Raw genomic sequence first — 16776 nt, 5'->3', positions numbered from 1 at the left:
CCCTCCTAATTCCTAGGATACTGGTCTCCTGGTACAATGTATGTGCAAGTCATTGTATTCAGTGGCATGAATATTAAAGAAGATTCAATGATAAAAAAGTCTCCATTTGTAATCCTAGTTCGCCGTTCATTAAAGAAAACCTCATTCCTACCCGGAAGTGACGGATGATGGATTTTGTTATTTGCTTTGTCTAATTTGCCAGCTGCCCGTCTTAAAAGGGCCGTGGAAATTCAATAAGGCTGTTGCGGATCTGTCCTCATTTATTGTATTTTACTCCACCAAAATAAAGCCTTCGCAACAGTGTTTCAGATCCGCTGCATTTTGTAAGCATAATGTTATTTTGGCAATTATAACTGGAATTTGAGAAGTACAGAAATTGCTGCCTTTGGTTAGGCCGTTGTTTAATATAATTTTAAAAAGAACTTCTCTTTAAACAACTGATCCAGGATCATGCATCAAAGCAGAGCTATTCAATAATTAACAATTAGTTAACAGCCTAAGGTGGATACTACCAGGTTTTATTTCCGTATGGATAGGTGTGCTGAACATAATGAGTACTTTTCTGAGGAATTCCAGGCCAAAGCAACATAAAATCCATTCAGCTATGGTAATGTTTACATCATTGTACCATTAAAACGGAACAAACTAAATTCGTGGAGTGCCGGTTACCAGCCAACAACATAACCTCTGCCATTCCCTAGTCCCAGTGAAGGTTTAGGGAATATGCTGCAATAATCTCTCTGGAATAATTTAATGCTCAAATGTGCTCCTATTATTTTATCAATATCAAAATGTTGCAAAATTTGCCCAAGCTCTTTATTGTCAAATGGAGTAAAATCTACAGTTCATGTGCCTTCTACAGAACAAAAACACTGGTTCATATTGTCAGCTATTTTGTGACCTACATGTTTCCTCAATTCTCAAGTGCGCCGTGCAGTCACTCTTTTTAAAATATATACTTCACATGCCAGTGTTGCATACCACTGAATCTTAATTAAGCTCAACTTTTAGACTAGACAAATGGACGTAACCAAATATTTTAGTGCTTATTTCTCCTTTATCTATTAGGGTTACCCAAGAAATCGAACTAGCCTCCTTCAGCTATGAAATCATGAATCCCCTTCGGCCCTGTAGTAGCTTAGCATAATTCTTCTTCTTGGCAAGACGCGTAGCTGGTGCATGGTTGCTGTCTGTTGTTGAATATCACCTCTACCATGCAATCATAATCTGCCTCGGCAGTGTCCATGGGTCAGTCAATGATTACAATGCTGATTTCAAACTCAAAGGAGGCTTCAGTGGGTAACTGTATTGAAGCATACGAATTAACCATAAACCGCAAAAACAGATTTTATATTAGTGTTTTATTCAAGGTTTATTTTTAGTGGTTTCAAATACAGCATATTGGGTTTTCTATGCCAACAGAATGGAAGACTCTAATGTACCCATCACACTGCTAAAAACAAAACGCAAGACTAGAAGAAAAGTCTCATTTAGGGTTTTTAAGCAACACCACTGTGCAGAAACAGTAACAATAACTGTTCCCCACATATGGCTTTTTCTAATTAGCTTTTCCAATGAAAGGCAATCACAACACAAAATAGGACATTGACTCGTACCAAGCGTTCTCCACATACAGGGTGAGCAAATATAAAGAGGGTGTGTAATGTCAAAAGGTAATAAACAAGACAGTTATGAAACACATTACTAAAAACTCCCTTTTACATACGAAGTCTGCATGCTCTGCAATGGACTGTATGCTCCGTCATGGGTAAACTTTGCGAATTTCATAAGAGATTATTACCTTTTACCTTAAAACTCATTATCTTTTACTTTAAGACTGGTAAACTTTTTCGAAAAAAGTCATCATGATTTGTCCCGTTATAAATAGAACTATGTAAAAAACAACAACAAAAAGTGCGACGGACACCTTGACCTTGAAAGCATGATTGGAACATATATCCGTGAAGGACCTCAGTGATGTGCAAAGGCAAGTGATTTCCCGTTTGTTTTTTCACCTCCGAAATGTCATCCTTTTCTCGAGGATGAAAAAGCAACATTAGCATCCCAGACAAACACTGAAAGGTACACTAGGTTTTGAAGGTAGCTATGCTGTCAAATATTTGTAAATGATTGCGCAGTTCCCAATTCTATGGCTCAAATTCAAGTCCTAAACCAAGCTTGTGGCCACCAGCGTTCACGTTCTTCCCATCCAGCAAAGCCGATAATGTCAATTTGATACCTGTGGGACAGGAGTAAAGAAATAAAAATGTAAGACTGCATCATAAGAACATCAGATGTCATAAAAATACCAGACGGAACGCTGCTATATATATATTTTGCTCTTTTCACCATTATTAACTAATGCATACTAAATGCAGCAATATGAAAAATGTTGGTTGTAATGTGATAACGAGGTTAAAAAAAACAAAATTGACTCCATACCGGAAAACCTTTTTTGCATCGTTACATTTCTGAATTGAAAGTTAATGTATTGTTTGTAATCAGATCTTTTGCTCTCTTCTGTGCTGCTGCTCAGCATTATTTAGGATGTTACTCATGAATGTGTGCCATTTATACTTAGGGAAGAGCGAACTTTAGTGGGACCAAGCAGTAGATGTGACCTGAGGCAGGTGCATCTTGCTGCTCTCCTCATCAGCATAGGGAGTCAGAAGGATCATTCATGAGCTATCTGGAGCTTCCCAAGGCCTGGATGGGCCTTCCATGTGGCAGCTCATTTAGCCAAGTAATTAAGATCTTAGGAGTATTTGATCAGATTGATTACCTCTACTGTCTATGGCATATAAGCGCTTACGCATTGTTGGCATTGCTCTGCAGCATATATCTTACAGATTCTAAAGTTCCACACCCTTCCTTAAACACACCACGTTTCCTGGCAGAAAAAACACCACCTCAGGAGGCAAACACAGTACACAAAGCTATGTCATCGGCAGACTTGAAATCATGAAGTGCATTAATTAACCCCTTCGCTGCTGCGGACATTCCGCTGCAGCGCTGGGGGGGGCAGGGGGGCAGCGCGGTGGGCCTGTGCTCATGACGGAGCCGCTCCGTCATGAGCCACAGTTGAGCTGTGCTCATGACGGAACGGTTCCGTCATGACTCCGCCCATTTGCGTTGTCGCCCCGCACAGGCGGGGAAACAGCGCCGCGCTGGCGGAGCGGCCGCCAACAGGATTGTCATGACGGAACCGTTCCGTCATGAGCACACGCCAACCGTGGCTCATGACGGAACGGTTCCGTCATGAGAGGGGAAGGGGTTAAAAGAGCAGGAGACACCATTTTCACACCCCGCAATAGATTGCACACACATTCACAAGTCTAACTCAGAAAGGACCAGAAAACGAACCCATCTCATCAAGGGACTCGCCATCTGCCATGGAAAAAAACTTTAAGCACTCTTACCCTTGGGGTACACACTACAGAGAGAAATCTACTGCCTTATTACTACCCATCTACTTTAAGGCCACACAACTGAATCGTTCCCAACCCCTCATCCTAAGGGCAGTATTTAATTGCTTCCTATTTAGGTTTGTGCTATTCAATACTTGAAAATATATTTCTCATTCCTCAAGCAGTTAAGTTCCAAAGCACAACCTCAAAGTAAAATAACGTTTTGTTTAAATAGATACATGCAACCCAGGGCAACGTCATGACTAGCTGAAGCGCAAGTTTCATACCCACATCAAATGAAGCTTAAGCCCTGAGATACCAAACTGGCCAAAAGTGTGAACAAGCATTTACAATGCAATGGTCTCGGCATTGGTAAAGTTAGAGCTATTGACATTGCTCATGACATTATTTTTGTTTGTGTTTTTTGTTTTTAAAACATTTAAAGAAACGGCATTGTCATGAGCAATGCCAATAGCTCTAACTTTACCAATGCCGAGACCATTGCATTGTAAATGCTGGTTTCCAGACTGCAGTGACAGCAGGCACATCATGTGCGGTGCTGTCATGAGTCATGACGTCATGCCAGATGAGCGTTGTAGAGAAAGGGAAATCCTTTAAATAGAGTCATGTTCTCTCTGGATTCCCCTTCTCTGTTTGAAACACATGGAGCAGCAACATTGTCGTGGTGTCAGCAGGGCTTTAAGCGGAAGCTTTTTCAATATTATATACAAGCCATAGTTGGTGCTTATTGATCTTATGCAACTAACAACCACCGATAAAGCCAATAGTCCTGACTTGCTGTAGGTGTAATGTTACTTGTTGTATTATATATATCTGGAAGCAATGAAAGAAACAGCAAAATACAAGTCGGGCGACACCCTAAGCTAATCACAGATTTTTAGCATACGTGTTTTTAACCCACGTCCTTAATTACATTGGCCACGCCCCTTTGAGAGATCCTCCCCCCCCCCCCCCCCCCCCCAGTTTTTTCATCCCAATTAAAGCCCTGCCCACCCTCGAAGGTTATGTTTCATCCCTCCCTTTATCACGGTTTAACAACTTCCTGTTCCTTCTTTGTCACTTTCCTGTCTCTCATTTGCCCCTGGTGAAAGTCTGATCATGAAAAATAAGTTCTGGTCCTAAGATATGAATGCCAGTGTGCCAGTGCCCACCATCTGCATCCAGGGACAAATTAAGCATTGCTTCCTTCCCCCACACTTAAAAACACAAACTACATCCCATACGGCAAATATGCCAAATTAACGTACACAGGCGTGTATGGCTTGGAAGGTCGTATAACCGTGGTAGGGCGGGTCCGGAGGGTTGCCACTGACGGGTCTGGTGTATAACGGGGGTCCGGAGGGTGGTGCGACTGGCGGATTTGGAGGGTTGTGACTGGCGGGTCCGGGGTAGTGCGGCGGGTAGTATGACTGGCGGCTCAGGGGTAGGGCGGCAGGCACGGAGGGCCGGGGTAACGCGGGTCGGGGGGGGGCGGGGGGGGGTTGACTGGCGGCTCCTTGGTATTACGGGGTCCGGAGGGTGGTGTGATCGGCAGCTCCGTGGTAGGGCGGGTCTGTAGGCGCGTGAGTGGTGGGTCCGTGGGGTTGTGACTATCGGGATAGGGCGGAGGGCCGGGGTAGGGCGGGTCGGGAGAGTTGTGACCGGCGGCTCCGGGGTAAAGCGGAGGGCCGGTCCGTCGGGTCGTGTGACTGGCGGGTCCGTAGGGTTGTGACTGGCGGCTTCGGGGTGGGGTAGGGCAGTTCCTGTTGATCATGATCTAGCGGGCGGCGTTGTAAGATGGCGCCCGGTACACAAGCGAGTGGAGTGTAGGCGGGTGCTACAATCAGACTGCGGGCCTGACCTTCGCCGTGGACCAGCGGGGACAGCTGCTCGTAAACTGGACCTTGCCTCAAGGGCGCATTGTGAATCGTCGCTGATGCACTGGATCTCCCGCAGCCTTGGCCAATGTGACTGATGGAGACGAACATGTTTAGGGATGCCGCCCTCTGGGTATTTGGGTATTGGGGCATGTGGGTCGTTTACCCTCTCATTTCCGCCATTTGACATTACCGGACCTTGCATGGCATTGAAGGGCGGAGGGTTGGGGATCGCTTTCGAGGAAGATATTCACTTAACATTTGCCGTTTGCAGGGCTCTCAGCGTCATCTGGCACTGTTGGGAAACTGACTGCATCATCGTAGTGCAAGGTTGCCGCTAAGGACAGTAGTGAATCCTCGCGGAGGTGATTCCTCTAGCTCTCAGCCAAACACCGGAAGACACCACTGCCTTTCTCCGAGGCAGAGCAGAAATGCCTCGGAGAAAGGCAGCGTCCTTTTCGGATTCGGGGGCGTGTTTTGCTGTTGTCTCCTCCCTGAGACTTTTCGGAAAAAACACGCCCCCCGATCCGAAAAGGACGGGGCCTAATCGGAGTGACTGACCTCTTCTCCAGTGGCTGGCCTGCATTTACGAGGCCAGCCAATGGAGAACAGGGGAGAAGAGGGGCGGATTGAAGCCCCTCTTCTCCAAGTCATTAAATCTCGCGAGCGAGACTGCGCAAGCGCATACTTCGCTAGCCGAGACCTAAAAAGGAGTAAACAGTTACCAAAGGACAACGAAACGAGCCAAAGATGCAGAGTTTGGAGAGAGTAAAAGGGGTCATTTTTGTGTCAGAAGGTCATATGAAAGTTAGTTTTACTTGGAGCAGGAAGCTAAAGTGGGTGAAGTTAGTCAGACGTTTGAGAAGGACAAGGCTTTTAAAAAGAGCAAGGACACAAATGCAGGAAGGAGGGACAGATGGGTGGGAGAGGGAGGTTGACTGATGTCTGTCAGAAAAGAGCAAGTCAAGCCAAGGCTGTCCCATTCTACCTGGCCAATCTTGGAAAAGTAAGGTTAGGAGTAAAAAAGGCTTTAGGATAAAGTTTATGAAGTTGCAAAGTGCACACAGAATACAATGCTGCCCTTGTCTCAAATAAAAGATCAAAATACTTTAAGATGAACTGCAAAGAAATAAAACCACACGCACTCCATCAAAAATGTGCAAAACTGAAGCATCGCGAACAGCATTGTACCACTCCAGAGCAATAAAGGCATAATACTGTGGCAAAACTCAAATATCCATTGACTCCTGGAATGATCTGAAAATGTAACTAGCCAACACAATTTAGGAAACCGCATGGATCTGCATATCTGTCTCCCATCACATCACTGACCATCCAGGTAGATGGAGAAAATGAAACCAATCAATGGTCGAATTTAAGAGCCCCAAAAAGCAAGTCAAAACATGTTTAAGTCCAATTTCCTGAAAGCATAAAACTGAACACGGCAGTAAGACGAAACCCAGGATTAAACAAAGGATAAGAGAAATCTTTATTATCCAGAACATGGCTACTTCCTTAGGTGGACACTACTAAGAATCAAGGAGCAAATGCCTGGCAGGAAACAAGCAACCGAGCTCAAGAGTGTGGCTGAAGGATCTAAATCTCATGTGGAGCTGTAGACCCGAAGAAGTTCAGCAATTACTCCATTATTGGGTGAGTTTGCAGAGGCTTAAGGGACATGGTGAGGTGCTCCAAGAAGTTCAGAAGAAAACCCTGCTTCCAAAGATCTCTCAGTGACCCAAAATTCTCTGAGACACGGACACACATGGAATGATTAGGGGAACTTAAGCTTGTTTGGTGGTAAAATGTACAGAATGCAGTAGAGGTGGGAATGCAATTTAAAGTACCGGTAATGTATTTCCTTTGTCCTAGGACTGCAAAGGGAACTAAAACAGTACATTTGGTTTTGATAGCTATACCAAGTTATGGAGGAATGAGCTAAAGGACTTTTCATGTTCTACCAAAGGGATCATTCACCCTCTCCTGGTCTTTGTGAATGTGCTCCTCCTAGGTATTCAGCCAGTTATAAAATATTTATTTTTTCTAAGAAAAATACATTTTCTCTTTTTCAAAGTAAAAGCACAAATAATGAAAATTCTCCTGGAGGAAAACTTGGATGACAGGTAGTAAACATTTCATTTATTGGAGCATTTTGGATGTTGGGCTGCAAATCCTAATACATAGTTAATGATACTGATAGTATTCATGTAGCACTGAACATCCAGTTGCCTTGAACCTTGTAGGATGACTCACGAAAACCAGAGGAAGATCCGAGTTTAGCTGTGTTAATATCTAATCAAATGTTTAAGAGAAATGTGTTCAGCATGCAAATGGCCTGGATAATTTTGTCTTTCCAAGAATAGAAAGATTGTTAATAGTTCAACTGTACGGCTGCATCTTTGTGTTATGATTAAAAATCATATTGTGGCAAAACCTTGAAATTCACACTTTTTGTCTCCTAACCCAAGGTAAGTTCTATGTTATTCTAATCTTTATAAAACAAACTACCAACCAATATGCTGCCTAGATCAACAAGTGTTTTGAGAGAAGAAGTCATGTAAAACAGTTCAAAAGATCTTTCTGGATACTTTCCATAAAACCCATTTTAGAGTTACAGAACTGGCGAGAGGCAAAGAAGTCTGTTTTAAAACTTAAAATGGCTGTAGGACATAAGATCTGGGTATATACTTTGTTAGAGGATTTTGATAGTCTTCTCACCTGCTGTGCTGCTTAAGTAAAACGTGTACGTCTGGCTTTTCTTCTAATGATGTTATAAATTAATCTCAGACTGAGAAGATTTATGCTCATCCAGGTGAACACTTACCCTTGGTTTGGTAAATCCTACATCTTTTACTTTTTTTTAAAACACCATTAACGGGCAAATCACAGGTTTCTCTGAAAACAGATGTGAAAAGTCTCCACAAAAGTAGTTCATGTTATGTTCTAATAAAGTTACATGTAAAACCTGAGATGTTTTTACAAACTTTCCTTCACGAGCTAAGCTGCAAGTACACCTGTCTCAATCAACGGGACGTGAGTATTGCTTACAGAGTATGGGGAAAACTCGTAAAAGGAGGATTTGTGATCATTACACATGGAACGTTTGAATCACTTTTTATTACAGTACCTAGATGTGATAAATGGATAAGGCTAGCTATTGATGGCGCATATAGACTCCAGCAGTGGAATGTCTGTGCTAGGACACAAAGTTCAGGGTAAAAAACGGTCTAATGGTGAAGTAATGCTTGTTACTTTGAATGCAGTCTGACAAACATAGGAGTTAACAAGGGCATAATTTCGGTTTTGCATATGTTCAGACTTACTACATAGTAAACATGTATTAGTTTCTCTCATGGTAAAGAAATTATAACATAATAAAACCAATTCATGACAGATGTAGAAAGGGAAAATGAAGGTGGGGTGGGTGAAAGGAGAGAAAGAGCTTTACATTAAAGCTGGGCTCTCAATGTGTCATGAAAAGGAAAGTAAGGTTTATTTGCCTTGGAACCCCAGTCGCACTCATCTGATTCCATACCTCTGTACTCACCTGGCTTTAGAGTCTGAGTGTACCCTAATCCAATCAGGCTGGAGTTATTCACTTTAGCCTGCAAAACAAACACGTTGCATTATCAAAATGTATTTAGGTAACTGTGTTCAAATAAATATACAGTTTATTACCAAGAAGTAAACAAGACGTCTGATTTCTGCATTGTATTGGGATTGTGAGAATATAGGTTTCTCCCAGATCTACTACAAAGAAAAGATAAGTTACTTACTTTTAATCTTAGTGTCCATCATAGCTATCCTCTTTAATTCAAACGCCACGCTCTTGGCAGTTTTGGAAGGATGAACACCTGTATGGAAAGCATTTCACAGGGAGCTATTTCGTTTATCTGACCTCTTATTTTGTCAGTGAAGTACATTAGAGCTTTCTTCAGATCTAGATGGTGAAACGATTTCTAAACTGGAGTGGAAGGATTAGGAAAAAACAAAACAAAAGGGAACATTTGTAAGGTAGACATCAATATAATTAAATGTCTCCCTCACAGGGTAATTACTGGCCGTTTTTTCACTCTGCTTGTGAACCACACATCTATTGTGAGCTTTAGCTTTGTGCCGCATTTGCCCATATTTTTATTGTGTGTCATCTCATTATTCTATAACCTTTGCTTAGTGTCTCTTGCTCCGTTTTCACTCCATGTGTGCTTCTCTGCCCGATTGTGACCTTCGTCTTTGTGCCAGACCTTGGTTTTACCACTTTTTTTCCACCCCAGCAGCACTCCTCACCTGCACCCCCCTTTCAGTCCTGCCCACTACCCCTGCACTCCCTCCCCCCGCTCCCCCAAGGACCTACTAAATGGATGCCCCATCGGGCTACCCAAAGGCAAGCCAGTACGTGCCTGTCCACACCTGGTCAGCACCCACGACTAGGGACCCTGGTCGTCCTCCCCCCTACCCACCTCTGCCATGTCCCACTCCATTGTGCTCTCAACCTCGACCACGCTTGCCGCACTGCTGCGACAACGCTCCACACAACATGGAGGAACGCTGACAGGTGCCTCCTGCAAGCTCTTATGCACTCTGACACCCTTACACCCACCACTTCCACACCAACAGTACTCCAGTACCTCACACTCGCACAAACCAGCCACCAGCTCCCACAGACCAACTGGACGTCCTGCTAGACTCTGGCATGGACATGACCCCCTTTCCCCACCGCCAAGTGGGTGCTCAGACCCACCAAGGGCAGCGTGTTGGCAAGAGAGATCCACAGTTGTGGAAATTATCCACAACTGTGGAAAAAAAGATGCTGTCAAGCCACTACTTAACACACCTAACCTGGGCTCCACTGACCTAAAAACTTTGACCTAGTTCTCTGCTGCCTAGCCCCGGCTAAATTCTTGGAAAAGCACCTGAACTCAGTTGATAACTTATCAGGAACAAAATGATCTGCTGTATGCCTCACAGTTTATGTTCAGGAGTAACCATGGGACTGAAACCGCGCTGCTGTCAACTATTAAGGACATCCATACCATGGTTGATGCAGGTCAGGCTACGGTTCTGATCCTTTTGGTACCATCTCTCCAACTTCGCTTGTGGATGGCTGCAGGAATTGGGGGTCAAAGACTTAGCAATGAAGCTCTTAAGATCTTTTTTCAGTGATAGGTCACAGATGGTATTAGTGGATCAATTTTGCTCTGAGTCCATCACTTTCCCTTGTGCGTTTCCTCAGGGTTCTTCCCTGAACTCTATATTGTTCAATCTTTAGGTCTCCCCTCTGGCCAAACTCATTAGGTGGTTTGGACTACAGGCTCCTTCATATGTGGATGATGCACAAATAATCGTGTCAATCATCAAAGATTCTGAGGTGATTTCCATAAACCTCACACATTGAATGCAGGCTGTAGCCAGCCGGAGGGAAAAAAATCTCACTCAATGGAGACAAGATGGAGGTCTTGATCTTCGGGTGTCAACCATCCATTTCGATCAAGCTCATGGTGGGCAGAAATGCTGGGTGCACTACCCACTTCTACAGACTCAGCAAAAAACCCTCAGAGTACTGATAGACAAAAACCCATCATTTGAGCATCAGGTCAATGGGGCAGTCTCTACCTTTTTTTGGACAATCAGGACTCTCAGGAAGGTGTTGCATCTCTCTACCGACGCGTAAGCAAGTGGCTCTGGAATTGATTTTATCTAGGATAGACTATTACAACCTGTTCTACTTGGACATCAATAAAACTGCAATAGCCAAGCTACAGCTGGTTCAAAACGCAGCAGCAAGATTGGCACTGGATATCCCTAAATTTCAGTCTGTGGCAACAGGGATATCGAAGCTCCACTAGCTACCTGTGAACAAAAGTGTGGTCTTTAAAGCCTTATGTATTGTTCACAAGGCACTGCAGAACACCAGGCTTGTAGATATTATTTCTATGTTTCAACAATCTATTCCTTCCAGACTGCTCTGATCTTCCAGCCATGATCATGTGACTGTTCGCAAATTTCGAAAGGCAAGGTGGGGAAGCAGAACTTTCTCGGTGGCCGCGTACAAATTATGAAACCCCCACCCCGTTACATCTCTGGGTCCATACCTCTTTCTGCAAGGCCTTACAACCTGGCTCTTTACATCTATTGGAGCTATGTGTCCGAGTTCTTTCATACCATTTTCCGCTTTTTTCTTCTTCATAACCCTATTAGCGCCTTGAGGCCTCTGGGCATTTATACGCAATTTCTAAAACAAATTCATTTAATTTCAATCACCACCCATGCAAGACGCCACACTCAAGCGTGCTCCTTAACCACCAGTTCACCAAACAAGTCACAGCAATATGGTACCTACGGCATGACCACGCTCCAGACCTGCTCTTCCCCAAAGAAACATGGTTAAACCCAACCTGTGCACTGGACATCGCTACAGCCATCCCCAACAGCTACAAGACTGCCAGGCAAGACCATCAACACACGCACAGAGTCGGCATCATATTCGAAGACACCATCAGCTGTACCACCTGCACAGACAGCCCCACCAGTTACATGGAGCACCTCGCATTTAAGATACGCATCACAGCCAACTTCTACCTGGGTGGAACCCTCCTATACATACCATTAGGACCCTGCACAAATTTCGTCAGTAACATCAGACTTAGTCGTACCCTCATCTTCAATACCAGCACCCTCATCCTCCTCACAGGTCTTAACTTTTACCTAGAAGACCACATGGACCCAAACTCTGTGGCCCTTCTAGAAAACCTCAGAAACCAAAGCCTAGCTCAGTACGTCAATGAACTCAACCACACCACTGGACATTTACTGGACCCGATTTTCTCCTGAATCAGCAACATTACAGATGCCAATCCAACAACTATGGGCAGACCATAGCTTCATCAGTTTCAGCATACAGATCCTGCACTACCACAGACCTAGCACGCCACAGCTGGAAAAGCACCATTGTACCCAAGCAAGTTGCAGAAAGCCATCAAGAACCTCAACAGATGGAATTACTGCATGTGCCGACACCCTGGTTCCCCTTAAGTGCAATCCAACAGCAAGAGCCTGACCACAGGCAAACTAGTACACAGAGGCACTTAGGCTGATGAAACTCCACTGTAAGAAACTGGAACACAATTGGAGATTTGAGACAGCACAAACAGCAGCAAGAAAATCTTCACCATCAAAGATTTCACCACCATCTCGTGCTGCCTCCAGCAACATCACCCCCATGCAAGACCTTTGCAACAAGCTCTCAGAATACTTATGTAACAAAATCACCTCCATAAACTGCAACTTCGTCCTTCAAACAGACCCAGTCACTGTCACTAAACTTATCCTGGAACCTGTCCGTGTCTCCCTTAACCTCCTGTAACCGAGCTGGGGGAGCCTGAACCTTGGGGTCACTCCTTAGTACCTTCTTGTGGACCCTAGCACAGCGACCAAGGTCCACTTCCTTAGGAAGCTCACTGGGGTCAGACAGCTTACTGTTAATCAAATGCTGGCAGAGTCCTGTAACACAGTCTAAACGTGCTCTTTTGCAATCACGTTATACAGACCCTTGATAATCCTACACATCGCTGCCCTTCACCCAACCATCCAGTGCCTTACAAAAATAATCTATACAATCCACTCAGGTCTGTGGGAATAGTTTCACACTGTCCCTAAACTTCTGCCTGTACTTCTCTGGGGTCAAAACATTGTTTCTGATCAAGACTGCCTTCAAGGAGGGATACCTCATCCGGTCACTCCCATCTAGGGCTGGTAGGGTGTCCCTCCGCCCTGTAGGGATAAGCTTCCAGACTAGCCCCAGGGATCTTGTGCATCAGCAAAGCAATCTCATAAGTTTCAAAACATTTATCTAGGTCATCTCCCACTCCATTATCAGGCACCAGGTCCTTGGGTCTGAGGGCACTGAATATATTCTGTCACCATCTGTGCTGGACTCAGCCCTTCTGGCTTTCACGTCCAGCTCTTTAAGGCTCAGCTTCTTAGCCAACATTACCTTTTCCCCTTCAGGACCAATCTTTTTTTCTCCCAAAGCTCGCTCCATTTCCAATTTAAGATTTCTTTCTTCTCTCCTGTCCTCCAGCAACTCTGGTGACAGGCCTTTGGTAGATACACTACTTCCTGTCCAGGGGGGGGGGGGGGGGGGGGGGGGGAGGGTGGGGGAGAAAGGGGGATGAGGGAACCACTGCTCTTGGCAGGGTGTGGCCCCTGGTCCCACAGGCAAATCCAGATTTTAAACTGAATCCTGGATCAGCTCCTGGTCATCCTCAATCTCCTGTTCATCTTCCTCTGGTCTCCCAGGCCCTGCTAGCAAAGCTTCTGCCCAGGCCATCAGCGCCTTTTGCTGCTCCACTTTCCTAGTGAAGCCCCTTGTGGAAAGCTCACCCTCTTTACAAAGCTGTTTAGCCAGACAGAGAAATTATTATGGATTTGTTTTTTTTACCAATCAGGGGAAAGGTTAAACTCAAATTGGTCTGAGATATGCTAGTAGTGTACACAAATCACTGTATGCATTGCACAAATACAAGTTCTATCCTCAACGCTGATCACCAATGTTAGAAATTGGGTTTATGGTTGGCAGAAGTATGCACCCTGTCCAAGCAGGAACCACAATCCAAGGCAGTGTAAGTCAGCAACACTTTAAATTAACCTGAGCTCACCCTCTGGCAGTTTGGCACTGAGCAGTCAGGCTTAACTGAGAGACACTGCGTAAAGTATTTGTGCATAACAGTGAAAACACCACAAAAGGACTCCACACCAGTTTAGAACAATAGCCAATATTTTTAGGAGTAAACAAAATAAAAATCCAATAAGAAGGAGACAAGATAAGAATTTTTAAAGAATAAACTGTTTAGTAGTGCTTAAAGGCAGATAGCCCCAGTTGGCGCTATCTGGTCACGCTTGACTGGGGCAAATGCAAAAGTTCAGGCTGACCACGATCGAGTGCGAGCCAGATACAGGAGCCACACTGGCACGCTGAACAGTACCTTGGATGTGTAAAGGATGATGTGTGGAGGAAAGGAGGTGATGTGTTGCTGTCGATCATAGAGATATAGGTGATGCGTCATTGGGAGCTACACAGAGTCCGAGGAGGTTGAAAGTCAAGATGCGATGGACATCGAGGCGATGCATTGCCATTGAACCGCTGGGCAATAGGCGATGTGAGCAGCATGAAGTGATGCGCTGGCGCCGAGCAAAGTCGGAGATATGTCAGAAATAGGGGACGATGCACTGCGTAGTCGGCAATGTTGTGTCCACGTTTTGGGCAGCAACGCATCAGTTGTCAAAAGAAATGCGCCAGTTACAATCCGCGCAATGTCGTCGATGCCAGGATTTTCTGGGTTACAGCACAGTTTACCACTTTTCAGAGCAGAACACACAGCAGACAGAGTCCAGGTGCTGGTTGCAAGCTGCGAGGTGGGGGTGGGGGGTCTTTGATGTACCTGAGACTTCAGAAACAGGAGGCAAGCCAACAAGCCCTTAGAGACACTTCTGGGATGTAGAGAGCCAGGTCCTTCTCACTCCCAGGCAAGAAGAAGCAGGCAGCAGGCCAACACAGCAAATGAGTTCAGCAAAGTTGCAGTCCCTCCTGGCAGCACAGCAGTCCTTCTTCCTGGTAGAATGTCCTCAGTTCTAGAAGTGTTCAGAGTTAATGGTGTTAGAGGTCCAGTATTTATACCCAGTTGGGCCTTTGAAGTAGGAAGATGTCAAGAGATGCTTTGAAGTGCACAAGACCCTGCCTTTCCTATCCTGGCTTCAGGCTCACTACAGGGGAGTATGCAATCCTTTGTGAAGGGACAGGACACAGCCCTTTCAGGTGTTAAGTGTCTGCTCCTCCCTCCCATCCTGCTGAGGATGACCCACCAGCATGCAGATGGCTACTCAGTCACACCTACCATTCCTTTGTGCGTGGTGCTCTAGGAAGGCAGCTGTCTTCCACCCAAGATGTGTATTCCAGAAACAGGCAGAAAGCACCAAAATGTTTAAGTAAGAAAATGTCAACTCTCTAAAAGTGGCATTTTCAGAACTGCAATTTAAAATCCAACTGCCCTATAAGTTGCGTTTTTTAATTGTGAGAAGCAACCAAATTTAGTTTTTTGATCTTTTCCCAATTAGAAACTACACTTATAAAATGAAACAAGGCAGTCCAAATGTTATGGGGAAAATGGGCCTTGCAGTAGTGAAAAACGAATGTAAGTATTTCACTACCGGGACATGTAAAACCTAAAAAAGTACATGTCTCACATTTTAAATACATTGTACATTGCCAATGGGCTGTCCTACCTTAGAGGTGACCTATATGTAATACAAATGAAGGTTTGGGCCTTGCAAGTAAGTTAACTTGCCTGGTTGACATGGCAGTTTGAAAACTGCACACACAGGCTCTGCAGTGGCAGGCCTGAGACATGTTTAAAGTTCAACTTGATTTGATGGCACAATCAGTGCTGCAAGCCCACTAGTAGCGTTTAATTTACAGTCCCTAGCACATGTAGTGCACTGTACTAGGGACATATAAGCAAATTAAATATGCCAATTGTGGATAAGCCAATGCTACCACATTTTAGGTAAAGAGCACAAGCCCTTTAGCACTGGTTAGCAATGAGAAATAGCACAGATTCCTAAAGCCAGCAAAATCAAATTCAGCAAAAAGGGGGAGGAGAAAGGCAAAATATTTGGGAATTGACCCTGCAGAAAGGGCCACTTCCAACAGCACGGCTGTTCAGTCAGCTATACTGTTTGCATAACTTCCGTTCCATAGAGTGGTTAGCAAACAATATGCAAAATATTATTTTGTAGCACTTGGATTGTGTGTCAGATGTATTTTTACAGGATGTCAGATTTGAATGTGCTTTAGAATTCATCATGACATATTATAATTATAAACTTTACTGTCGAGATAGTTTTCAAGTAGAGAATAATGATAAAGTTGAACACTTAATCTCTCCAGCTCATCCTGCACTTTCTCAGATTTCAAAAAATTATCTTCAGAATATAATACTTTTATTAGGTTAATTTTAGGGCCAGCTCACTACAATGTGGCATCATGTTACCAGATATTCCACAGGCTGAACCATTATTGGATATCTCTGTATCGGTGCTTAATTTTAGCTGGTTTTTGTTGGTGCTTGGCACCAGCACTTAATTCTCAACATCAACAATTATGACAGTCCACCACATGGTGACACTGTTTGTCTAATTTTGAGGTGAGCACAACATTAAAGTGTTTAAAAATGTTGTATACATAAAAAATACCAGATGCCCAGGCTAGATCTGTAGCTTTGGGTGGCCTGGAATAGTCTGAATTGTCACACTTGTAAGCGTGTGATGGTTAGTAGATATGTTGGTACTGGCACTGGCAGCGCTGACAGGTGCAATGAGGGGAGCAAACTACAATAGTCTACTGAGAGGGGCCCTGGAACTTACTTTTTTCCAAACTAAGCATTGGACTTAATGGCATACAGAGTCTGACATTGCCTTAATGCCAGGATGAAGGC

At 44.4% G+C, this 16776-nt stretch overlaps 1 protein-coding gene across 1 annotated transcript in view; it reads right to left on the bottom strand.

Annotated features, from left to right (window-relative positions):
• Positions 1–1342: 1342 nt before the first annotated feature.
• Positions 1343–16776, bottom strand: part of VDAC1 (voltage dependent anion channel 1) — a 110842-nt gene continuing 95408 nt past the window's right edge. The window contains exons 8-9 of the mRNA XM_085618026.1: positions 8832–8889; positions 1343–2239 (exon numbers count right to left, since the gene is read on the bottom strand). Coding sequence (XP_085474152.1) covers positions 2148–2239; positions 8832–8889 — 150 coding nt within the window. The 3' untranslated portion in view covers positions 1343–2147. The remainder of the gene's footprint in view (positions 2240–8831; positions 8890–16776) is intronic.

The sequence above is a fragment of the Triturus cristatus genome, chromosome 7 (assembly GCF_964204655.1).
Source record: "Triturus cristatus chromosome 7, aTriCri1.1, whole genome shotgun sequence".
NCBI classification, from domain to species: domain Eukaryota; kingdom Metazoa; phylum Chordata; class Amphibia; order Caudata; family Salamandridae; genus Triturus; species Triturus cristatus.
Note: the sequence above shows the minus strand (reverse complement) of the source record. Positions and strands in the feature narration are given on the sequence as shown.